At 38.3% G+C, this 27725-nt stretch overlaps 1 protein-coding gene across 2 annotated transcripts; it reads right to left on the bottom strand.

The window, feature by feature from the left end:
- Positions 1–1542: 1542 nt before the first annotated feature.
- On the bottom strand, positions 1543–26013 carry LOC308499098 (uncharacterized protein). Of its 2 annotated transcripts, none has more exons than XM_081051938.1 (5): positions 25905–26013; positions 23556–23613; positions 12400–12539; positions 12019–12114; positions 1543–4786 (listed from the first exon to the last, which is right to left on the bottom strand). In XM_081051938.1, the coding sequence occupies exons 3-5, from the start codon at positions 12431–12433 to the stop codon at positions 2862–2864; spliced, it is 2055 nt and encodes a 684-aa protein (XP_080908064.1). In that variant the 5' UTR covers positions 12434–12539; positions 23556–23613; positions 25905–26013; the 3' UTR covers positions 1543–2861. The 2 variants fall into 2 exon arrangements, with proteins under 2 accessions (XP_080908064.1, XP_080908063.1); XM_081051937.1 differs by having other exon boundaries at positions 12400–12526.
- Between the last annotated feature and the right edge of the window lie 1712 nt (positions 26014–27725).

Raw genomic sequence — 27725 nt, 5'->3', positions numbered from 1 at the left:
ACATGTTTTAATTGGTTTCAAGTATGTGAGGAAATTCGAGAGATCTTTCTGTCATTGGCTTCTAATTTAATTCCACTGTTGTTGGACTGAAATATAACAAATCTTACTAAATTTGAGAGTAGTATCTCTTTTACAGTGGCAGCCAGTACTACATTGATACTGTTATCCCAGGTAGGTTATAAGATCCACATGGGCAGGGTATATTCCCAGTACTTTGTATAATGTCTCCTATGTGTGTGTTTAATAAATGGTCATTATTATAAATATTCAAAGGTCCCACACTTCAAATACACTCACAATGGGAAGTCAGTCTTCAAAATATGAATTTGGAGTGACACAGTCTATATAGCACAGGGGATGAAAAAGGAATTCAGAAAGAACACATCCCTGTTTTCCTTTTCAATACCAGCTCTGGAAGCCCTAAAATGGGACTCAAATTAAGGTCTAAGAATCTGGAAACATTCCAAAACCAGAGACTGTGTCTATTACTTTGACCAATGCCAACAGTACCAAAAGGATTCATTGGATGGCTAATCTCTCTGTATTTTTCCAACTTGGGTCTCACTATGCAAATGTTTTGTTGCCTAGTGCTTGGGATAGCCATATTTCTCTGTACTTATCCAACCCAACTCTATGCGACTGGAAATGGACCCAAAAGGAAGCCCTGGTCATTTCATCCTGCTACCATCACGATCACTGACTTCAAGAGAAAAGGCTGATTTTAAAATTAATGTAAATGGGGATCATGTGAGATTTGTTACTGAGTGGAGGGGGAATCAGAGATGCCTTTTGATTTTCATTTCCCTTTTGGTTGTGCAATACGCTTATGTTGTATCAAGGTTTGAAGAAACTGAGAGGCAAACATATTCTCTTAGCTGCTGGAACTGTCCAGCCAGAAGGAGTGCTGATCCAGTCTGTGGTGTGCGTGCCAGCTCCAGAGGTTCTATGATAGAGACTTCATTCAGTGGTGGGCTCTTACTCCTGGCTCTTTCCTTTGACAGGGAGGCCAATAAGTTAAATGCTGGTAAATCAGTGTCAAACAAATATCTGTTCTCCATTTAGTGCTAAAGTTATACCATCATTTTCCCTCACACCGTATCAACACAAGATAGGAAATAAAAAACTTACTCAGGGAATCAACTGACCTGACATTTTCCACATTCTGAATCTACCAGATCATACTTGCAGAAAGCAACCTGCCCGGGGTTGAGAGAAGTTTTTAGTCTTCTAGGTTTTAAAAACGAGAATTTCAGTTACTGCTTTCTCTGTGCTGACCAAACCATGTAGCCTGAAATGACTGACCAAATATTTCCTTGCTAAAGACTACACTATACTATATTGTTTCCCCAAGATGTGAGTCTTTTTCAATACCAATGTGGTGCTTGTGACATGAAAGTAGCCCTGATTTTATTCCAATTTTAAAACCTGCTATACAAGAAGCGTAGCAATTAAGTGGTTTGCAATGCTGCAGTGTGAGCAAGCACCACGGGGTTGGGAAAATATCATAGACAGGATGCTCAGGCTAAATGCATACAAGAGGGCTAAGAAGAGTTGCTTTTTATTTATTAGTTGCAGGTGTACAAAACAATGTAATAAATAGACACCCCTCACAAAGTGATAACCCCTTCACCCCAAAGACTTGCTTTTTAATTACTCAGCACAAAATGAACCACTAGCTGGCATAAAATAAAGGCTGAAGAGCATGTAAGAATCACCATCCACTACACACACAGAAACACGCACGCAGAGGCACACACACTAGAATCCTTGAGAAATCTCATGGATCAACAAGGTCCTAGAAAAATGGGGCCAGACCAATATTCAGACATAGCACGCAGGCCAAAGTCTAACAGCATCAAGCTGAGAGAAGAAACAGAAGCAGCACATAGACTGTCACTCGTACTAGAACCAGTAATGAAATTTGTTACATACTCATACAGATGTACCACATAGCTTACACACTAGTCACAAACATTTACTGTTGTCCACAGAGTTCACATTATTCTTCCATCTTAAAAACTTCACATTCCACAGTGTTTGTGCATAGGTAAATATTTTCCTCTACAGTTGCTATAAAACAATATTACATATAAATCACAAGTTTTGGTTCATCAGTTCTAGGTGAAGAATTTATCTTCAATTTTAAAACTGATACATTAACTCAGAAAAAGTTATTTGATGCAACTCAGTATATGTTCAAAAATTAGTTATCAAAATACAAGATTTTAGTATAATCTGAATTATTTCATGTTTAGTGAAGTTCACTTGGTGGTAAAGGCTTTTGTGTTTTTTCCCTAAGACTTCTGATTTTTAATGAAGTCTGATTATTCAGGGACATTGACAGAAGTTTTCTTCCTTACGTGAAGTCTCTAATGTACAATGATAGGCTGAATTCTGGTAGGTCTTCTGACATTTATTATATTTATAGGATTTCATCCCAATCTAACAGAAAGTTGCCTAAACTATATGCATTTAACCAAAAGACCCAAATCTGTACAAGCTCAACAGAGTAAAATCTTAACTGTTGCTTAAAACAACAAAACAGTGAAGATCTGTTAGTGGCGAAATCTGTTTCAACCAATTATTCAGACTCTAGCTTCTTTAACCTTGTGTTCTATGTTCAATACACAGCACCCAAGTCTGCCATGGAAATTTCTCCATTCCAGTACAACACAGATAGGAACATTATAGGGTAACTTTTTAAAGACAGACTTAGCTTAAAAGTAATAACATCATATTCAAAGACCAGACCCATGTGGACTGGAATTTAGACAAGTTATGTGCCTAGCACAAAATAGTTGAAGGAAACAATTTGCAAGTCTATGTGCCATGAGCTTCTCCACTGTGTTGTATGAGTTCCTTTAGGGCATCCCAGATTCATTACATACAAGGGTTTTCTCTCTACTGTGCCTTCTGTTGTGATGTACTCTAAGGGCTGCCTTACGGACATAAGTTTTCCCGCATTCGGTACATCCATAAGGTTTCTCCCCTGTGTGAATTCTCTGATGTGCACACAGGTGTGTCCTTTGGGAGAAAGTTTTCCCACATTCATTGCATTCATAGCGTTTCTCCCCTGTGTGAATCCTCTGATGTGCTCTGAGGTTTGAGTTGCGGGCAAATGGTTTCCCACATATACTACATTCATAGGGTTTCTCCCCTGTGTGAATTCTCTGGTGTACTCTGAGAGTTGAATTTTGGGCAAAAGTTTTCCCACATTCATCACACACATAAGGTTTCTGCCCTGTGTGAATTCTCTGGTGTGCAGTAAGGTGTGACTTTTGGGAGAAAGTTTTCCCACATTCATTACATTCATAGGATTTTACACCTGTGTGAATTCTCTGGTGTACTCTGAGAGTTGCATTGTGGGCAAAAGGTTTCCCACATTCAGTACATTCATAGGGTTTCTCTGCTGTGTGAATTCTCTGATGTTCTTTGTGCTGTGTCACACTGGAGAATGATTTTTCATATTTATTACTTTCATAAGGTTTCATCTCTGTGTGTAAGAGGGCAGGTTTCTTGTATGACTTCCCACATCCATTGTTATCATAAGGTTTCTTCTTTGTGTGAACAGTCAGATGTTCACTGAGGTTTGACGTCTGACAGACAGTTTTCCTACATTCATTACACTCACAGATATTGACCCCTATATGAGTAGCAGGATAATGAATAGTGTGTGAATTTGAACAAAAGGATTTCCTGCTTTCCTCACATTCATGCATTTTCTCCCCTGAGCGGGTCCTCTGATGCTGAATGAGGTATGTTTTCTTGTAAAAGGATCTGCTGCATTCATTACTTTCAAATGATTTCTCTCCTGTGTCACTTTCTTGACGTACACTGGGAAGTGAGTTTTGATACAAGCATTCCCCATATTTAGTACACTCATAGAATTTCTCTTCTGCTTGAGTTCTCTGATGTATTGTTAGGTCTAGTTCCTGGCAGTAGACATCTGTACATCCATTAAAAACAACAGAGAAATTATCTCCATTTTGTGTCTTCTGATGCACTAGATAGGCTGAGCTCTGGCTCAAGTTTTCTTCACATTTACTGCTTTCAAAAGCACCCTGTCTTGTGACAGTTCGCTGAGGTTGAGTGCGAGGTGAATTCTTGCTGAAGTTATTTCCACTTTCATGACATTCACAGTTTGTCGTAGCCCTGTGAACTTTACTGTATTCTACAGTGTTAGTTTTGTCACAGGATCTCCCACATTCATTAATATCAAAGCATTTCTCTCTTGTTCCAGCTCTCCTTTGGTTAAATACAACTGCTTTATCACAGTTTTTCCTAAATTCGTCATCCTGACAGGATTCCTCTCCTGTTAGACAACTCTGAGCTGTAACAGAGACACCAGTCCTATCATGTAAAACTCTTCCAAGTTCATTACATTTGAAAGGCTGTTTCAGAGTTTGAAATATCTGATGATCTTTCTTATAACTGAGAGCTTTCACATTTTTACTATATTTGTAAGACCACTCTCCAGTATGAGTTTTCTCATGTTCAATATCAAGCTGCAACTTTTCACATACATTTATGTTATCAGCCTTCTTTCTTGAACAGTATCTACTACTAACAATCAATTCAGAAACAAGTGGCAAATTGATTCTACATGAATCACATTTACAGGGCACTTTTCCTGAAAAATTCGGAGTTATATCCAGATTAATTGGTTTTTCTAAAACTTTCTGCCCTTCTTTACTCAATGTTTTCTTGTCACTGAATATTACTTGCCACAGAGGTTTCTCTTGTTTTTCCTGGTTCTCCTCAATGTGCACATCAACTTGGTAATATCCTAAAATGACAAAAATTGAAAACATCGTATGAATCTTATATTTATCATTGAGAGGAGCCCACAGCCATATGTTTTGTCAGTTTATAGTTTGGGATCATGTTTCCAAAATTAATAATTCATGCACAGACAGAAAGACAAAGACAATCAGTCTCTCTCTTTCTCTCATTCATCTTTGTTTGTTTGTTTGTTTGTTCTTTAAAGAACAACAAAAAGACCATAAATGTTATTTCCACTGCTAGCCAAGACAGAGCAGGCCATTCTTCCCAGGTCCTCCGCCTTACAATTGGAAACCCCTGGAAAAATAATTAACAAAGAAATAAAGTTGCTATAAAATGGAAAGAAGGTGGACTCTTGGACTTAAAAAAATGACATGGAAGAGAATCCCAAGATTTTCTTTCTGTTTCCCATATATCTTATATGGGGTGCTCAAGTGCTGGAGAAGATTGCAATCCGAAGCCAATAAGGAGAGGTAAAACCGCCACAAGAAAATCCTGTTTCTTTTAGACAAAGATGTGAGAAAAAGGTGCTCTAACAGAATAGAAAATCTTTTAGACAATATCCCTCATACTCAAGCTACCCCCACCAAAAAGAAGAAAGATTAAAAAAAAAAGAAACATTCTTCTCTGCGGTTCTACCACAGATATACAGGGTTAGTACACACTTGCAATATTTTCCTTAAGCCAAACCAAGAACTCATAGGAAAGATCATGAAGAATCCTGAGAAATTTCCATGCATAAGATATTCTGGGAAATGGTCACAGCGGCCACTGCCCAAATTCCACCTGGAAACATTCTTACCTACTCTATGAAATCTGCATGGGCAAGAGCAACAAATCTATTCTTTTAGGGCACTTGTGGCCAACTTATAGCACACAGAATGACAAAAAGAATGAAAACATAAAAACAGAGGAAAGAAAAAGAGGCAGGAAGGTAACAGTAGGCCAAATAGTACAGTTAGGATGAACTAGCACTTGTAAAAATCATACCCTCAAAATCCAAACATACATTAAATAGCACTTGAATTCACGTTATCCTCAAATGCACATGAAGTATTCATCAAGACAAACCACATTCTGGGCTGTAAGACAAATCTTTACAATTATAAAGAAGAGAAACCATATAAAGTGGTATCTCAAGCCATGGAGAAATTATACTAGAAATCAATAACACCAAGTTATCTGGAAAAACACAAAATAATTCTAAATTCATACAGTTCCAATTAAACCATGGGTGAAAGATGACGTCTCACAGAACATTAAGATATTTTGAAATAAATGAAAACAAAAACTGTTCAAAGCATAGAAATTTGTGGCATACAGCTAAGAGTACTCAGAAATAAATTTATATGGTAAATTATTCACATTAGAAAAAAAAGAAAACAAGACCTCCACTAGTTACCTACCTTCCACTTTAAGAAATTATACAAAGAGAAGATAAATCTAAAGAAAGCAAAAGGAAGAAAAATAATAAGGATTAGAGAATACAATGAAATTGGAAACAGAGGAAAACCAATCAAGCCAAAGCTTACTTCTTTGAAGAGATTTTTTATTTTATTTTAATTTTTATTGGGGAACAGTGTTTTTTTCTCAGGACCCAAGTCAAGTCATTGTTTTTCAATCTAGTTGTGGAAGGCGCAGCTCAGCTCTAAGTCAAATCGTTTTCAGTCTAGCTGTGGAGGGAACAGCTCACTGGCCCATATGGGAATTAACCAGAGACCTTGGTGTTATGAGCACTGCGCTCTAACCAACTGAGCCAACTGGTCGCCCGATAAGATTTTTCTTTTTTTAAATAGATATAAACCAACACAGAAAAAAAACGAGAAGACACATTATCTATCAGAAAAAGAAGCAAGAGGGGATATAACTACTGATACAACAGACATTAAAGAGATAACGAAGAATACTCTATGCCCATAAATTTGACAGTTTACATGTAATGGACACACATTTCTTGAAAACAAAAAACTAACAAACTCACTCATGTAGTAAGAATAACCCAAATAAATCTATTTAAAAAATTGAATATGTGGTCAAAAATACGTAGTTCAAAAAGAAGCTCCAGGAATTGGTGGTATTAACTAGTGAATTCTACCACACATTTTAAGAAGAATTAATATGAATTTTACATAATCTCTTTGAGAAAATACAAGGTGAAGATGTTGGAATTTTTCGTAAATCATTTTACAACGCCTGTGTTATCCTCAGAGCAAAACGTAAGAAACAATTCAAGGGAAAAAAAACAAACCCTACAGATCAATATTCCTCAAGATATAAATGTAAAAATAATGAAAAATAGTAGCTGAAAGAACACAGCAATATATAAAAAAATAATAAATCAGGGTCAAATGGGATTTACCCCAAGAATGCAAGCTGTTCAAACATTAAAAATCAAAAATGCAATCTATCATATTAATCGTCTAAAGAATTAAAACCACACAATCACATAAATTAAGGTAAAAAAATTTTCATGAAATTCAAAATCCACTTATTAACCTAATAAAAGTAATTTACAAAAAGCCTATAGCTAAAATCATACTTAAGAGTGACAGACTGAATGAAATCCTTAATCCTAAGATTGGGAAAAAAGACAAGAGCGTTTACTCTCACCACTTCTACATAACAGTGTAATGGAAGTTCCAACCAATGCAATATGACAAAAATAAAAATGAAAGATACAAAATAAGTCTATATAGAAAAATCACAAAAAGATCTTTAAAAGCTCTTTGAACTAATAAGTGTTTTCAGCAAAAGCAAAATACAAAGCCAATATACAAAAGTGAATATACAAATAATGATAAACTGGAATTTGAAATCTGATAAACATAATTTACCATATCACACATATGTGCATGTACACACATACACTTGGTATCTCTAGGCTGAAAACTTCTGATGAAAGAAATCATAACCAAAGAAATCAAAGAAATCCTAAATAAATGAAAAGTATATGTTATTTATGGATTTGAAAGCCATAAATTATTAAGACATCAATTGTCTTTAATTTCACTTATAGATTCAATGCAATCCCAATTGAAAGTCATTGTCACGTCATGCATTTTTTTGTAAATATCAAGAAGCTCATATTAAAATTGATAAAGAAGAAAGCTGGTGAACTCATACTATTTGATTTTGAATATTAATAAGCTAGTGTAATAAAGTTAATGTGCTACTGGCATAAGGATATGTTGATGAATAAAAAAAATAGAGATGCCACAGAAATATACAATCTTAGACATACAGAAATACGTAAAATATATACATATGCCGAAATATGCAAATATACTCCCGTTTTATAAGGTCTAGCAAACGCTGTTCAATGGAAAAACGATAATCTCTTTAACATACGATGCTAGAATAACTGGACCCCCTCTTCAAAAATTTAAATTTGCCATATGACTCACACTTCCTACAAAAATTAACAGGAAATAGATTACAAAGTATAAAATGTAAAATTTTAAAATATCTAAAAAAACCATAGGAATAATCTGTGTTCCTTTGGTTCTGATATTTCTAGACACAACAAAACAATCCTGGTCCTTAAGAGAAAATTAAAGAATTGGACTTTATCAAAGTTGATGTTCAGTTTTAACCAGCCTCCTCTGAAACCACGCCAACAGAAGAAGTAGGGTGTAGCTTCACTACTGCCAAGTCAGGAGAGAAGTCCAGATTCCCCACCAAACCTCTGTTGACACCTTGGGAGTTGGAGAAGATGCCACCTTAACACTGGGCAGGGGTAAGAGATCAGGCCCCCACAAGCCTCCTATTGGCACCCAGTGTTTCATCAGGTGCCAACATCTGTAGCTCATCTTCACTCCTTTCCGTATTTCAGAATCTTTATACACACACACACACACACACACACATTTGTATAGATGTACTATATGTACAAGCACATATTTAACTGAACTTAGTGGGTGAAGTAGGAGGGAATATATTTACTCCATCTTTCCCCTGGTTAAGCCCTTTCATATCTTATTAATTCCTTCCGTAAACACACTCATGAATATGTTTTCCTTATAATCATATAGAATATTTCTAGTTTTGCTTTGAAAACCAGAACGTTAAGGCACCTGAATCCAATTTTTTGGTTTTGATCCATAAGGGTACCTCAGCATTCTTTTCCCATTGCTCTGTGGGGATAGTGCCTGTGTCAAAGACCAACTGTCTATAAAAGCACGTGTTTTTTCTTGAGATTTTCTGTTTCACCAATTTATTAAACTATCCCACCCCCAGCTGCATGTGACTTAACTACTTAGAATTTTACATAAATCCTTGACATCTGGTAGAGCAAGTTCACTGTATTTTATGAATAGGATTTAGTCTGTTAATGTATTAAATCTTTACAAATCTATCCCCATTTGTATTTTTTATACAAAAAGTGTTTTTTCTTTTGTCTTTGTTAGGGTTAACTAAAGTTTCACCCGTTTTATTATTTTTTTATTCTAAGAACATCCTACAATTTCTCATTTTCCAGTTTATTAATTTCACTTTTAAATTCTTCTTTCATTAGTAACTTTTGTTATTCTTACTTATTAGTATACTACACATTTACCTCTATTCCCGAATTTAGCTATATCCTAAGATTTCTAATACGTATGTTTATTCTTATTATTTTATAAATGTCATCTAATTTTGGAATTGATTTCCTTTGCTATACATTGTTTAAAAGAGATGATTTTTTACATTTTCATATTGAAAGTGTTGGTTTTTTTTCACTCATTTTATGATTACTAGATTTATCAAACTAGATTGAGAGAATATTATTTGTGGTGATTCTCATTAGTTGCATTTACTGTTTTCTTTTTAGACTAAAATTATATTTTCACAATCTTATTATTCCATGGGAATTTGAAAGGCTTGTCCTTTGAGTTCAGCATACATATGTAACAAATATATATTTAACTTTAATACAAATATAATTTGTATCCTCTATAAACATACTATTTAAAATTCACAGTATTTATTTCATCAAATGAGGTACAGCAGGTCCTCAAATAACTTCCTTCATTAAACATTGTTTCAAGACAATGTTAGTGAGAACAAAAAAGCCAGTCCCAAACAGGGCCACTGTCTGTGCTGTGTTGGCACCTTCTCCCCATGTCTGTGTGGGGTTTCTCCGGGTACTCTGGTTTCCAATCAACCCCAAGATGTGCATGTTACGTGAAGTGCCGTGTGTACACTGCCCCCAGTCTGAGTGTGGTATATGTTACGTACCCTACGATGGAATAGTGTCTTGTCCACAGTGGGTTCCCCACTTTCAGCCCTGAGCTGCTGGGATAGGCCCTGGCCACCATCCATGCTGAACTGGCATAAGCAGGTTGGGAAATAAGGATCAATTTTTCCTAAACATATGTATACCTCACATTTACATGAATGTTTAATGTTAGAACTGTTTTGGATCTTTATGTAGATGTTCAGTGATTTTTGCTATAGGAACTTAAATACTGTTTATATCAATTAGCCTGTGATACAGGTGGGTTCATTATGGGTCATTTCGCTCAGTTAGTTTTCAAGAACCTATCGACAATGTTAATGGAAGACTTAAGGTCTATTAAATAGGATCTCCCAATTCAAGTGAATTTTAAATTCTTAGAAACCCATTACTTTGTGTTTTATGACCACTGACATTATATAGTTTGGTGCAGTCTTTCAAATGTTTACAGGTTCATGTTAACCTGTGCCACTACACTAGGAGCCTTCTTTAAGCTAATGAATTTATTGTCAAACCTGAACGACAATAGAACATTAAATCCTAAAGAATTTTTTTTTTCTGTTGACTTAATAACTTTAGCATTCTTTTATTACAATCTATCTAACATACTTATTTGTGGATATCTTTTTTAGCCGATCAGTATGATTCAATCATTTACATTTAATGACCTGGAAATATGCATGATCTAAATTATGTCATATTTTATGTTACCCTGTTTAAGTGGCTTCACAACAAAAAGTTTCAGTGAGAACATTTACTAGAGATGATTTTAATTTTTTACTTGAGGGATTACATTGAAACTTCAATTTTTGAAAATCCTGGAATTGTTTTATTAATTTAGACAAAGACCAATAAGCACATGAAAAAGTGCTTCACCTCATCAGTTATCAGGAAAATTATTATGGAATGAACTGTCTTCCCCAAACTCCTATTTTGAAGCCCTAATCCCCAATGTAATTATATTTGGAGATGAGACTTTTAGGGAAGTAATGAAGGCTAAATAAGGTCAGAAAAGCAAGGCCCTAATTCCACAGAACCGGAGTCCTTATAAAAATAGGAAGAGACATCAGAGCTCTTTCTCTCTCCATGCATGCACAGATAAAGGCCATCTGAGACATGGTGAGCCAGGAGGAGAGGCCTCACCAGAGAGCAACCATGCTGGCCCCTTGATCTTGGACTTTCAGCCTCCGGAACTGTGAGAAATAAATTTGTTATTTAAGCTACCCAGGGTATGGTATTATATTATGCCAGCCCAGCTGACTAATACAGCAATGATATAGCACTTCATATCCACTAGTATGGCAAAAATCAAAACGTCAGATAGTAAGTGCTGGTGAAGATGTGGACAAATCGGAACCTTCATACACTGTCATTAGAAATGTAAAATGGTACAGCTCTGCAAAACAATCTGGCATTCCACAGTTAACACCTATCAATTCCACTCCTAGCTAGGAACTCAAGGGAAACAAAAGCATATGTCCATGCAAAAAATTGTAAATGAGTGATCATATCAGCTTTACTCAATAGTAGTCAAAGGTGAAACCCCAAAGGTCCAATGACTGATAGACAAACAAATGTGGTATATCAAGACAATCAAATATTATTCTGCAATTAAAAGGATGAAGTACTAATACATCCTATAATATGAACCTTGTAATGCAAAGTGAAAGAAACCAACCACAAAAGAAAACACACCTAATTCTACTTATATGAAATGTCCAGAATAGCCAAATCTAGAGACAGAAAGATCAATGGTTGCTAGGGCTGCAGGGGACAGGACATAGGGCAATGACAACTAAACAGTATGGGGTTTCTCTCTGAGATGGAGAAAATTGACTGTAGTGATATTTACATATTATCTATGAATATATTAAAAGCCAGTGAACTGTACACCTTAAATGGGTGAAATGTGTGATATGTGAATTACATCTCAAAGCTGTTTAAAAAGAAAAACAACTTTCAGAAGTGTTCCCTCTAAGGTCTAACTACCCTGGTGAATCCTTCTGTCCGTGCTCACTCACCTGGGTACCTCTGGATTAGGAACTCTTCCTCTAAGGACCACAGTTCCTCCCCTTGCTCCAACTTGAAGATCACCTGTGGTTTGGTAATGCAATACCCTGTGAATGTAACAATTGAGGATATATTCAGACAAAATCCACTGGGTTTCTAGTTTCTGACTATGGAGAAAGATGCAGCAGCAACAGCAAAATAAAAGCACCATTTGCTGCTTTCAATGGGAAAGTAATGATACAAACGATGTTTATTTCTCTAAAGGTTTCAGTTACCTAGGCCTCTTACTCAAAAGCCTGAATAACACTACTCTCCATAAAGTGTGAATATGATTGATAATTTTAAAAAAGCAATTGTACTGCAGAGGGAGTCAGATGGTAAGGTCAGCTCACCCACGGAGACCAGGTGGCTGTAGTTCTCCAGCATCACATCTCTGTAGAGGGCCCTCTGCGCGGGGCCCAGGTACGGCCACTCCTCCTGGCTGAACTCCACAGTCACATCTTCGAATGACAGGGATCCCTGTGGTAACACACTTTGTTTAAAAGGTCAGAATTTAGGTGACAGTGAAAATACCTTTGAGAATTACTGTTTTCCTGTTTACACTTAAGACTCTAAACAAATACATACAAAGAACGTCGATTTTTGACGTAATTTGTCTTGATCTTTGGAGTTACTCAATTAGCTAAAAAGCTTTTTAATGTAACATACTTAAGTTATATAAATATATGAATTGTAGATTTTTAAGACAAAAACAATTTCAGTACAAAGAGAAATCCTGCAACTCCTCTACATCCCAAAAGACTGTCCTAGAGAATTCTAGGACATTCAATCCCTCCATGGACAGCACTGCCATCAATAATCGGAGCCAAGAGATACATGGAAGCTGTGGAGATAACATACATGCCTGAACTTCTGTCTAAATGAATGCATAATGATATATAAATCTAGAGCTTATGAAGAGCAAACCACAACTTACCAAGGAGTTGGACTCACAGAGACCTGTATAAGAGAACTGTGTACACTGAAGTAAAAGCAGTGGATATAAGGGTAGGGAGGAATCACAGAGCAGAGGCAGCACCCAGTGTGGTAACTACTTTCTCATACAGCTGCCCAGTTAAGCAAATGAGCAGCTTCTTCAATGCTGGGGTCAAATACTGATATCGGGGACACAAACAAACGAAAAAACTGTGGCAGAATTTTTAGTGAGACAGATCTGGTCATGTTGCTCCTGAATGTCTGTGGAACATGAAGCTGGAACTGTCCCTTAAACTAGCACACACATGGTTGTAGAACACAGAGGGGTGTCCAGGATGAAGACAAGCATTAAGGAGTTAGGAGCAATTTGGGTGGTAACTGAAGGTATCAGAGGCCATCAGACAGCACCTTGAGCGCACTGGGAATGTGGAAAGCAAAGTACCAAAACCAGCCTTGGAGGCACCGTGGATATTAAAGAGCCAGGAAGAACGCGTATAGGTCACAAAGCCAGAGACGAACTTTTCTAAAAGGTCATAACAGAACTGTGAAAGGTGAGAGTCTTGGAAACTGAGAAAGGGAAAGTTTCCACAAAAACAGACTTCAAAGGGGCTGGGAGAAGGGAGAAGTGGGGAGTTGCCATTCAATGAATATAAAGTTTCACTTGAACAAAATATTAATTTCTAGAGAAGTGCTGTAGAACCTTGAGCCGCTAGTTAACAATACTGAAACGGACACGTAAAAATTTGTAAGAGAACAGATCTCATGTCAAGTGTTCTTATCACAACAAAAAAATAAAAAGCAGATTAAGAAATAAGAGGACAGAAAGAAGTGTTTTGTTCCAGTGTTATGTATCCAATTATATGTTCATTAATGTCTTCAGTATTACTGAGTGAATACCTTCTTTCTTTGAAGCTCAGTGCTAGTAGCGGGGAACTAAAACAAATGAACAATAGAACAGGAACTCATCTCATCAAATTTACTTTGGTCCAAAAAAATAAAGAAAATTTAACTATATTTTCCGGAACTAAAAATTAGTGAGAAAAGGAGCATTGTTCTTTTTTTTTATTTTTGCCGATTTCTTTTATATCTGGCTTAATAAAAATCACCTGGATTAAAAGAAGTTAAGCTAGTAAGTGATGGAGATGAAAATGCTGAAGTAGGGGTCCCGGAAAATTCTCTCCTCTACAAAAACAATGAAAAAAACTGAAAAGAAATATAGAAGTTAACATAGGCAATCTGTGGAAATATGAAAGAAAAAGGCTGAATCATACTACAAACAGTGATACTACATCATTTTAATTTACCCCGTTCCCATCACTCTCCCTCTTCAACTCTGCGGTAATTTGAGAACCAACGGTCTGCAACTAGCAGCCTGGCAACTACAGGAGGGGCAGCACTGCGTTCAGGTCCATCACAGCCTCACTCCCAGAAAACTGGCATCATTTCGCCTGTTCTTGTTTCTCTGAAAGATCCTACTTAACAAGGATGTCATTATTTGAGCTAACTTGGAGTGTGTAACCTGAGTATTACATAGTATGTGTGAAAAGACTTCTCTCAGAAGTATTTGTCAAAACATTTAAAGGTATTTGTTTAACTTAGGGGCTACCTGCGGTGCTGGTAACAGCAGGGGCAAAGAATGGCGTGATCAAGAAGCTTAAAAGGAAATACTGGTGAATGGGATGTTAATAAAGATTTTGAAAAGCTCTGATATATTTGTGAGAATCTACAAGGCTCCACACATGCATACAGCTGTGCATGTACCCAGGGCTCAGACCATGCTCAGAAAACACGTGAGATGACCCTAAGCTGTCACCTCTAGGTGACCATGAGCTTTGGCATAAGGAGGAAGTGAAGGTTACTGCAGACGTGTGAACTGCCTGACTGACCGCTGAAGGAATGCCCTGACACGCACAGAGCAAAGACTTGCGAGACTTAGTGATTCCAGGCATTGAAGGACATTTCTGACGAGACTTCAACTGCGACAGAGCACAGGAAATAGAGGCTCTACGCAATTAGTTCAGAAAGATCACTCAACAAATACATTTCAAGAGTGACCCCTGTGGAGAATAGAAATTCTGATGTCTGAAGTTGCCATGTTATTTTATTTAAAATGTCCAATTATCAACAAAAGCGGCTAAGCAAGTTGAAAAAACAAGAAAGTAAGACCCACATGCAGGAAAAAGTGTTATCAATACAAACTGCTCCTGAGAAAGATGTTGGACTTACTAGGCAACGACTTTAAATCAGCTGTTTTAAATATGGACAAAGAAGTAGACCTTGAGGAAAGAATATCAAAGGACTAAAGGCAAATATAAGAATAATATTTCACTAAATAGAGTATGAATAAAGAGATATACAGTTCAAAAAGGAACTAAATACTCAAGAGTTGAAAAGTACAATAACTGGAAAAACACACAAACTTTCACTAGAGGTGTATTTGAGCGGGTGAAAAAATGAACAAACTGTACAATATGTCCATTGAAGTTATGCAGTGTGGGAAACAGAAAGAAAAAACAATGATGGAAAATAAGTACAGGATAGCATCAAGTTTACAAATATATGCATAATAACAATCCCAGACAGAGGAGAAAAACAGAGGGCGCCAAAAAAATGTATACACATTTTAAGAAGGAAGAAACTGTATTAAAACTGTAACTCTATATATACCAGTAACAAAAGATGAATACAGAGGAGATCAAAAAAAAATGGCGGCGTGAGGTGAGCCTCTGTAACGCTCCCCTGGAATTTACAACGAATCGGACAACAATAACTCCACAAAGGACTCCTTGCACAGCAGACAGGCAAGACGAAGAGGCCGACTACTGAATTCACCTCCAGGTGGTGAATCGCGCGAGCGGGGGAGGAGGGAGAGGAGAAGTGCGGAGACGGAGCCGCGCGGGCGCAGGACACAGACCTAGCTCAGTGCTCAGAGCCCGCTGCGCCCGAATCTTCCGCAGCTGCGGGAGAGGGAAGGACTCGGACTGCTAGGGCTCCGCTTACGGCCCACAGGGCTGAGGGGGCAGCATACAAAACCGATGAACCCAACGCTCGCTCACGGCAGACCTCGGAGCAAAGACTGAGAGAAGAGGGCTGAAATCTGTGGTTTAAGCCCTCACTGCCAAGCGGAGAACGGAAGCCTTAGGCACTGAGACTAGCCGCCCCCTCCCTCCCCTCCCAGAGCTCGCCCCGCCCCCACCTGCCCTGTGCTAGAAGCCATAAAGTAGCAGTGTCGGATCAAAGGACAGAATATTTGCTGCTCTGAGACCTGTGGACCGCAGACACAGATTCGCAGCTCAACTAGTTCCGGCAAAGGGGAGGGAGCTGTGGAAGCAGGACTGGCTGTGGTGGTGGTCGCCGCCATTGCTCTGGGCCACCTCTCACAACTCACCCCGCCCCTGGCCCCACCTATCTGGGCGGATCCCTGCAGGAGTAAACAGAACTGCTGAAACAAACGGGCTCTGAATCTGGTGCAGAAAGAGCTTTGGAACTCCAAAAGCTCTTCGCATACCTATCAACCTGTTGCAGAAGACACTCCTGTAGATGTCTAGGAAGAGAAATAGTAAATCAGTGATTGCCATGAATAACCAAGGCAACAAGATAGCTCAGAAAGAAAGTGAAAAAACTCCAGAAAAGGAACTTAAAGATATGGACCTTTGTGATTTAAATGACAGAGAATTCAAGATCGCAATTCTGAAAAAACTGAACGAGATGCAAGAAAACACAGAAAGGCAGTTTAATGAACTCAGAAACACAATCAAAGAACACCATGAGCATTTTACAAAAGAGATTGAAATCTTGAAAAAGAACCAAATAGAATTTCTGGAGATTAAGAACTCAATAGAAGAAATTAACAATAAAATATCCAGCTTAGGTAGTAGAGTTGACCAGATGGAGGAAAGAATCAGTGACATCGAAGATAGGAACCTGGAATTTACACAGAGGGAAGAAGAAAGAGACTTGAGACTTAAAAGAAATGAAAGAACTCTACAAGAACTTTCTGACTCCATCAGAAAGAGCAATATAAGAATAATGGGTATACCAGAAGGAGAAGAAAGAGGGAAGGGAACAGAGAATATATTCAAACAAATCGTCGATGAGAACTTCCCAAACTTGTGGACAGAACTGGATCCTCGAATCCAAGAAGCAAATAGAACACCTAATTACCTCAATCCCAACAGGCCTTCACCAAGGCACATTGTATTGAAGCTGTCTAAAATCAATGATAAAGAAAGAATCCTCAAGGCAGCCAGGGAAAAGAAGACGGTAACTTACAAAGGAAAGCCCATTAGATTATCATCAGATTTTTCAGCAGAAACTCTACAAGCTAGGAGGGAATGGAACCAAATATTCAAACTATTGAAAGAGAGAAATTATGAGCCAAGAATAATATATCCAGCAAAGATCTCCTTTAGATATGAAGGACGAATAAAGACCTTTCCAGACATCCAGAAGCTGAGGGAATTTTCTAATACACGACCTGCACTACAAGAAATACTAAAGGAGGCTATTAGACCACCATCAACAAGGAGAACTTGTGGCAACCGAAACATAAAAAGGGGGAGTGTAAAGGCCTGAACTGGAATATGGGAATAGAGAAAGTAAGCGTACTGAAGAAACTGGAATACTCTAAATATCAAACTTTCTTTTACATAAACTCAAGGGTAACCACTCAAAAAACATCCAAATCTGAAATATATACTGCAATAAAAGAAGAAACAGAGGGAAACATCATAGAATACTACCACACAGAAATAACAGACAACAACAAAAAGGCAAAGAAACAATGGAGACACAGCCTTACCAGAAAACTAAAGACAGAATGACAGGAAATTCTCACATATCAATAATCACCCTAAATGTAAATGGACTGAACTCACCAATAAAGAGACACAGAGTAGCAGATTGGATCAAAAAACTAAACCCAACCATATGCTGCCTACAAGAGACACATCTCAGCTACAAGGACAAGCATAGACTCAAAGTGAAAGGGTGGAAATTGACACTTCAAGCAAATGGTACCCAGAAAAAATCAGGTGTAGCCATAATGATTTACGATGAAACAGACTTCAGGGTGAAAAAGATAACAAGAGACAAAGATGGACATTTCATAATGGTAAAGGGGACTATACAACAAGAAGACATAACAGTCATCAACATTTATGCCCCCAATCAGGGAGCACCGAAATATACCAAGCAACTACTAACAGAACTAAAGGGAGAAATTGACCAAAACACAATTATACTAGGGGACTTAAATACATCATTGACAGCTATGGATAGATCATCCAAACAGAAGATAAATAACGAAATCGCAGCCCTAAATGACACATTAGATGAATTGGACATAATTGACATATATAGAGCACTTCATCCTAAAACATCAGACTATACATTCTTTTCTAGTGTACATGTAACATTCTCAAGGATAGACCATATATTGGGACACAAAATCAGCCTCAGCAAATTTAAGAAGATTGAAATCATACCAAGCATATTCTCTGATCACAAAGCTTTGAAATTGGATATCAACTGCACAAAGAAAGCAGGAAAAAACACAAATACATGGAGATTAAACAACATACTTTTAAAGAACGACTGGGTCAAAGAAGAAATTAGAGGAGAGCTCAAAAGATACATAGAAACAAATGACAATGAAAATACATCCTACCAAAATTTTTGGGATGCCGCAAAAGCAGTTTTAAGAGGGAAATTTATATCATTACAGGCCTATCTCAAGAAACAAGAAAAATCCCAAATAAATAACCTCATGTTACACCTTAAAAAACTAGAAAAAGAAGAACAAGCGAAACCCAAGGTCGGCAGAAGAAAGGAAATAACAAAAATCAGAGCAGAACTAAATGAAATAGAGAACAAAAAGACAATAGAAAAAATTAATGTGACAAAAAGCTGGTTCTTTGAAAAGATTAACAAAATCGATAAACCCTTGGCTAAACTCACTAAGATAAAAAGAGAGAAGACACTAATTAACAAAATCAGAAATGAAAAAGGGGAAGTTATCACGGACACCACGAAAATACAAAGGATTATCCAAGAATACTATGAAGGACTATATGCCACCAAATTTAATAACTTAGAAGAAATGGACAAGTTCTTAGAAACATATAGCCTTCCGAGGCTGAATCATGAAGAACTGGAAAATCTTAACAGGCCGATCACCAGTAACGAAATTGAATCAGTCATCAAAAACCTTTCCAAAATCAAAAGTCCTGGACCAGATGGCTTCACCAGTGAATTCTACCAAACCTTCCAAGAGGATCTAATACCAATACTGCTCAAACTCTTCCAAAAAATTGAAGAAGAGTCAGTACTCCCTAACTCATTTTATGAGGCCAACATTACCCTGATACCAAAACCTGGTAAGGACAACACAAAAAAAGAGAACTACAGACCTATATCTCTGATGAATACAGATGATAAAATCCTAAACAAAATTCTAGCAAATCGAATACAACAATGCATTAAAAAGATTATTCATCACGACCAAGTGGGGTTCATCCCCGGGGCACAAGGATGGTTCAACATTCGCAAATCCATCAATGTGATACATCACATAAACAAACTAAAGGAAAAAATCATATGATTCTATCAATTGATGCAGAAAAAGCATTTGATAAGATACAACATCCATTTATGATTAAAACACTTACTAAAATTGGTATAGAAGGAAAATACCTCAACATAATAAAGGCAATATACGACAAGCCCTCAGCTAACCTCATAATTAATGGTGAAAAGCTGAAGCCCTTTGCTCTACGTTCAGGAACACGACAAGGTTGTCCCCTATCACCTCTGCTTTTCAACATAGTGTTGGAAGTCCTCGCCAGAGCTATCAGGCAAGAGAAAGAAATAATAGGCATCCAAACTGGGAATGAAGAAGTTAAATTGTCACTCTTTGCAGATGACATGATGCTATATATAGAAAACCCTAAAGACTCCACCAAAAAGCTATTAGAAACAATCAATGAATACAGTAAAGTTGCTGGCTACAAAATCAACGTACAAAAGTCCATTGCTTTCCTATATACCAACAATGAAATCTCAGAAAAAGAGATAGAAAAAACAATTCCTTTTGCAATTGCAGCAAAAAGAATAAAATACCTAGGAATAAACTTAACCAAGGATGTGAAGGATTTATATGCTGAAAACTATAAGACATTTTTGAAAGAAATTGAAGAAGACACAAAGAAATGGAAAGACATTCCGTGCTCATGGATTGGAAGAATCAACATAGTTAAAATGGCCATATTACCCAAAGCCATATACAGATTTAATGCAATCCCCATTAAAATCCCAATGGCATTTTTTAAAGAAATAGAACAAAAAAATCATCAGATTTGTTTGGAACCACAAAAGACCCCGAATAGCCACAGCAATATTAAAAAAAAAAAGAACAATACTGGAGGTATCACACTCCCTGATTTTTGCTTGTACTACAGGGCTACAATAATCAAAACAGCTTGGTATTGGCGGAAAAACAGACACATAGACCAATGGAATAGAATTGAGAACCCAGAAATAAAACCACATAAATATGGACAGATAATTTTTGACAAAGAAGCTAAAAACATACAATGGACGAAAGACAGCCTCTTCAATAAATGGTGCTGGCAGAATTGGATAGCTACGTGCAAAAGAATAAAACTGGACTGCTATCTGTCACCATGTACCAAAATTAATTCAAAATGGATCAAAGACTTAAGCATAAGACCTGACACAATAAACTGCATAGAAGTAAACATAGGTGGTAAACTTATGGACCTTGGGTTCAAAGAGCATTTTATGAATTTGACTCCAAAGGCAATGGAAGTAAAAACTAAAATAAACAAATGGGATTATATGAAACTGAAAAGCTTCTGCACAGCAAAAGAAACTATTGACAAAATAATGAGGCAACCAACTGAATGGGAGAAGATTTTCGCAAACAGTTCCTCTGATAAGGGTCTAATATCCAAAATATACAAGGAACTCATGAAACTCAACAACAAAAAAACAAACAACCCAATTGAAAAATGGACAGAGGACCTGAAGAGACATTTCTCCAAAGAGGATATACAAATGGCAAATAGACATATGAAAAAATGCTCAACATCGCTAATCATCAGAGAAATGCAAATGAAAACCACAATGAGATATCACCTCACCCCAGTCAGAATGGCTTTCATCAACAAAACAAATAGTAACAAGTGTTGGAGAGGCTGTGGAGAAAAAGGAACTCTCATACACTGTTGGTGGGAATGCAGACTGGTGCAGCCGCTATGAAAGGCAGTGTGGAGGTTCCTCAAGAAATTACGAATAGAATTACCATATGACCCAGCAATCGCTCTCCTGGGTATCTACCCCAAAAATATAAAAGCATTTCTCTATAGAGACACGTGTACGCCAATGTTCATTGCAGCTTTGTTTACGGTGGCCAAGACATGGAAACAACCAAAATGTCCTTCGATAGATGAATGGATAAAGAAGTTGTGGTACATATACACAATGGAATACTATTCGGCGTTAAGGAAAGATGATATAGGAACATTTGTGACAACACGGATGGATCTCGAGAGAATAATGCTAAGTGAAACAAGTCAGACAGAAAAAGCAGAGAACCCTATGATTTCACTGATATGTGGTATATAAACCAAAAAGAACAAGACAAACAAATGAGAAACAAAAACTCATAGACACAGACAATAATTTAGTGGTTACCAGAGGGTAAGGGGGTGGGGGGTGGGTGATGAGGGTAAAGGGGATCAAATATATGGTGATGGAAGGAGAACTGACTCTGGGTGGTGAACACACAATGGGATTTATAGACGATGTAATACAGAATTGTACACCTGAAATCTATGTAAATTTACTAACAATTGTCACCCCAATAAAATTAATTAAAAAAAAATACAAAAAAAAAAAAAGATGAATACAAGTCACGTGTATAAATTTTTTTGGCACACCTGGTAGGCTGAAAAAATATTTACAGAAATAATGGCAAAGAAGTCTCCAAATTTGATGAAAAACATTAAACTACAAATCCAAGAAACACAACAAACTTCAAGTAGGATAAACTTGAAGTAAGAGAGCGACACCTCCAAACAGATAATGAACCTGTCAAAAAGACAATTTTAAAAGCAGCAAGAAATAGTGACTCATCATGTGCAACAATAGTAACAGCTGTTGGCTAATCAGAAATATGGACAACAGGAGGCAGTGAGATGACATATTCAAAGTGCTGAAGGAGACTTCAACTGCTACAGAGCAAGAATTCTTGTCAAACGAGAATTCTATACACAGCAAAAATGTAAAAATTAAAACCTTCTGAAGGAAACAAAAACACAATTTGTCAAAGGCAAAACTGCCCTACATGAAATAATATAGACAGTACTTCAGTAAATCTAGAGACAGAAAGCAGATTAGTTTTTGCTTGGGGCTTAGGAGGGGAAATGGGATGATGGGAAAGTACAGTTAAGTTTATACAGTTGTGTTTTAAGGTGATGAAAATGCTCTACATTGACTGTGGTGACGTTTGCACATATCTGTGAGTACACTTTTAAAAATCATTGAATTTTACATTTTAAATGGGTGACTGGCAAGGTACATGGATTGAATCTCAATAAAGACGTTTTAAAAAAATGAGAGGACGAAATCTGTACAGGACAATAGAACAGACTGAAGGGCCAAGGATGGAAACTGGGGGTGAGCCGTGTGAAAGGAAAAGGGAGAGAGGATGACTCCATGAAGACGGCAGCAGGAGGAGGGCAGTGCCAGTGGAGGGTGTCACAGACACTAACAGACAAACTTTCCAGAAGGAAAAGAGAAGTAGAGGCAAGTGATACAGAAAAGTCAAGTAAGGAAAAGATTAGACAAGCCTCAATGTATTTGATTATAATCAACTCTCTGATCACAAGATCAGGCAAGTGGAGAGAGAAACGAATGCATCATGCAAAGGCTTGAAGTATCAATGGGAAATGATGAATTATTTGAAAGAGAACAGAATTTTAAACTGTCTGCCGAGGAACCTGAATATCATAGGTACTCGAAATATTTATGCACTTGATTCGTGAGAAAAATGTCTTAATTCAACCTATGTTTGGGTTTCTCAAAAACAGTATTGACAGAGTTCATATTTATCATTAAGTCTTCTATTTTTATTGTAGAACAAGTAGAGGCAAATTTCTATATGATTTTAGGGTTATTACTGAAAGGTTGTTAACTAAATCGCCTACTTGAAATCAACAAAGATTTTTTATCTTCAATTGTCCATACATTCCATAAGGAAAGAGTTTGCTTTATCTTCTCACCAATGGCAGCCTTTAAAGAAGTATTTTCTGACGTTGATATGGACATGAAGTCTCACAAATAAATTTGGAGCTCCAATTTAGTAAATTTGTAGGATTACAGAATCTGCATCTATCAACATGCCACTTTGCTCTGCTGCTCATCTCTATTTCTACAAATTCTCTGACTGCATGATCCATTTCTATTTCTACTTTTCCATGTTAACATACAGACACTTGCAACTTTTTAATTTGCATTGTTAAATAAAACGGATATTAAGAACTGAACTCACCTGAACCATGTTCATTTTCTGCTGCTCCTAGAAGAAGGTAAAATACTTGAAGGTTCCACTGGGGAGGAGGAAAGAGAAATGAACTCATGAGAAACCTGGTCTTCCTATAACTCCTATATTCACCTGCCTACAAATCTCCTAACACCACCTGGAGGAAAAGCCTCCGTGTGGGAGCACGTCCCTCTGACATTCTGGAGAAGTCACAGGAAAAAGAGCAGAGGCAGCACCACCTGGTCACGTCTCTGACATAAGTGCAGGGGCTTCACCTTGCATATTCACCAAGGGAGGTCAACTGCTTTCTGTCAAGGAATTCACAACTGATGTTCCCTTCTGACTAATTAAAACAAAAAAATGAAACATACGTAAAACAGAGGATTGGTTAAACAAATTCTGCCAGAGGTCCCCCTACCTTCATTAAAACTAATGTCAAAACACGACTCTGGCTGGATTGTTCATCAAGTTCTGTCTTTACACATTAAAGAGTTTCCCCCAGAAAACTGAAATAAGATGGGATACTTTATGCAAGAAGCATACTGTTTAACTTTTTGTTCTAAATTGGTTGCGGTTTCTAAAAAACATCTGTTGGTAAGATGTTTATGGAACTTGCCTGTAAGAGTAAACAGCCCTGTGCTGCTGGCTGGGTTCAGCCCAGGGTGACTACGAAAATCATTCACTTGGAGCCGAATATTTTGGGGCTCCCCTAAATGTCCAAAACAGGAAACCTTTCTTCTAGTCTCATCTTGTTAAGTCCATGTTCAGGAAAGAGGGAACATCAGCATAACTCTAGATACCACATGAGGTATCCACATGAGGTATGGTATGAGAGCTGCTCAGATTCTGGCAAGAGTGAGGGCAGAACAAAGAAAACAAAGTGCTGTTTAGGATTTCATCAGTTCTGTCTGCTTACACCTTCCCTGGACATCAGTCCTCATCAGCCATCCAGTCAGGTGCCCTTTCCTGTGCAGCCTGGCAGGCACCCATCCCTCTCAACCCCACGTACCACCTTCTGCAAGTTGGTCCACAGTATCCACCGTCACACAGTCTGTGATGACTTCTGGGTGTGGTAACATCCCCGAGTCTGACTCAGGCTTCCCCCGGGGATCAAGAACTGCTTCTGGAGGAGCAAATCAGGACCTGCTCCTTCTAGACACTTCTGCCTCTACTCTAAAGTTCTGGTGAGGCATCTGTCAGAAGAGCCGTTCCCCCAAGTAGCATGTGTTCCTGGGGATCTTTCCTCTTTCCAGATTTAAAAGAGTTACTTTGCTCCAGAGGGGCAGGGATCTGAGCCTGAGAAACAAATTCACTTCATTTGACACCTTCATCTAACACCTAAACCTGACCCTTTTGGAATGCACGAAAACTGGACTATGCAGCACTGTACCCATTACCTGCATGCAGCTGCTCCGCCGGAAGCGTGGCTAGTGCCACGAGTCAAAATAGGACTTTGATGCACTGAATTAAATGCACCAGTAAAATTAACTTCACCTCCTTTTCTTTTTACTGCTGCTTGAACATTTTTCAATTATGGTTTATGTTATATTTGCATTACCTCGCTACCGGCCAGCACTGCATTAGTTTGTCAGACTGGGCCTCTGAGCATGGGGACAGCCTGGACAGTGCAGGAAGGTGCAAGAGCCTCACAGTCCCACCCAGGGGCTCTGGAGAAAACCCACACACCCAGGATATGTTTACCACGTGGTAAGATTCTGTCCGCATTTACTTCACAATCATGTCTCTGGGAATTTGAGGACCGGCTACTGTGCTAAGTGCTCCAAAGGTTGGCGCTCTGGGTTTGGGGCGGGGAGGACATTAGGAAGAGCAAGAGATGGGTAGTTAAAATCTGTATTTTAGTCCTCCCTCTCTCGCCTACCAGCCTGTGCCCCTGGGGTACATCATTCCACCCCACGAAAGCTCTTTCACTTTGGGAAATGACATGTTTCTATCGCTAAGCAGGCCTGTTGTGACGGTTAAATGAAATAAACGAAGGGAACAAAGTGTCTTTTGGTAGCAGCTCACACAGTGATTACAAGCATTTGAGAAAATGTTTTGCACATCACACCTCATCTAATTCTCAGAATAACTGTGCGAACCCCGATTAGTAGCCTCAAGTTTACCGTGAACGTCCTAAAGGTGCATTGCCCTCGGGCCGCCGTCAGCCCCCGCACCCCGGCCGCACGGAGCACCTCCTCCCGACCAGGACTCAGCCCCACCGCGCCGCAGGGTCCGCCCGGGCCGACCCCGCACGCACACGGGGCAGGGGGAGGGGAGGACACACTGGAGACGCCCGGGACTGCCCCTCCCGCGACGCCGACGGCAGCCGACCTGACCGCAGGGGCCCCGCGCACTCACCCCCGGGTTCGCAGCCTCTGCTCCTGGGAAAATCCCAGCGACGCTGAGACTGACTGTTTCTGAGGCCGAGAGAGCGGATGTGAGGAAGCGATACGAAACTCACATGCGCAGAGCAAGCGCCGAAGACCCGTTCCCAGAGGGCTGCGCGGTGGACCCACACTTTGAAGACTACATTTCCCATGAAAGCTTGAGACCGCAGGAAGTAACTTCTGCAGCGTTTCCGATTCATCAGCTAGTTGGTGGTCGTGACGACTGCACCTGAACCATGAAAAATTTTCCAGGTTCTGCAGAGGTTTGGGGTTAGACTTTAACCTTAGGACCTAACACACGTTGTAAATCGTTGTCCTCGATCGTATCCTTATTGGAAAAACAACAGCTGCAAGAGACAGTTGGGGAAGCATGAATATGGACTAGATACTAGAAATGTTGAGGAAAATTAACCATTACCTTGGAAAGTGCAATAATATTTGGACGATGTCGGAAATTGTTTTTTAGAGACTTATACTGATATTTTTACAATTATGAAATCGTGTTTGTAATTCAGTTTTTAAAAATTAAGCAAAAACGGAAAGCAAATATGGCAACAGGTTAAGAATCGTTAAATGTAGGTAATATGTGTGTATAATGCTTATTTTACTATTTCTATTATTTGGAATGTTTGAATTTCTTTTTAATACACAGGAAATGACTTAGAATGTGCAGGGATGGTGGGAGGTTAGAGAGTTTAATGACCCTCCAAAAATGTACCTTTTAAAATCAAGCTGACAAGAGAAGTAAAGATACACTCAACTATCTCTTTCACAGCTATGAAATAGAACAGATACTACAAAATGGAGCCAGCATTAACATAAATGAATAATTAACATCTGTGACCAGCAGGGTCATGGTGGGGAGGCAATAATCTAGCTGTTCAAATGACACAAGTAATACATGAAAACACATACAACTCCAAATAAGGAAATTATTGTATCAACTTTGCATTACCATAGGTAAACCTTCCTTGAAACTTAATGTGTGCAACCATAGGTAATCCTTCCTTGAAACTTAATGTGTGCACACATCAAATTAGAGACATATGGACACAATAACATAATTTTTCTTTCTAATAGACATTTTTAGAGCAATTTTTTTTAAAGACTTTATTGGGGAAGGGGAACAGGACTTTATTGGGGAACAGTGTGTACTTCCAGGACATTTTTTCCAAGTCAAGTTGTTGTCCTTTCAATCTTAGCTGTGGAGGGTGCCGTTCAGCTTCAAGTTGTCCTTTCAGTCTTAGTTGTGGAGGGCGCTGCTCAGCTCCAGGTCCAGTTGCCCTTGCATCTGGGAGCTCAGCGGCAGCTCAGCTCAAGGTGCCGTGTTCAATCTTAGTTGCAGGGAGCGGAGCCCACCATCCCTTGTGGGACTCGAGGAATTGAACTGGCAACCTTGTGGTTGAAAGCCCACTGACCCATGTGGGTATCGAAACCGGCAGCCTTCGGAGTTAGGAGCACGGAGCTCTAACTGCCTGAACCACAGGGTTGGCCCTAGAGCAGTTTTAAGTTTACAGAATAATTGAGCAGAACGCATAGAGAGTTCCCATATAGCCCCTCTCATCACCCCACACACAGTTTCTGCTGTTATTATCATCTTACTTTAGTGTGGTATATTTTGTATAATTAAGGAATTTTAAGTTATTACTAATTAAAGTCCAAACTAGTTTAAATTAGCAGTCACTCTTTGTGCTGTACTGTTGTATTTTACCTAATGTATAGGTAAATGGTGTAATGTCCAGCATTCCATTATCATACAGAGTAGTTTCACTACCCTAACAATCTCCTATGC

The sequence above is a fragment of the Rhinolophus hipposideros genome (genome assembly GCF_964194185.1).
Source record: "Rhinolophus hipposideros genome assembly, chromosome: 6".
NCBI lineage: Eukaryota > Metazoa > Chordata > Mammalia > Chiroptera > Rhinolophidae > Rhinolophus > Rhinolophus hipposideros.
Note: the sequence above shows the minus strand (reverse complement) of the source record. Positions and strands in the feature narration are given on the sequence as shown.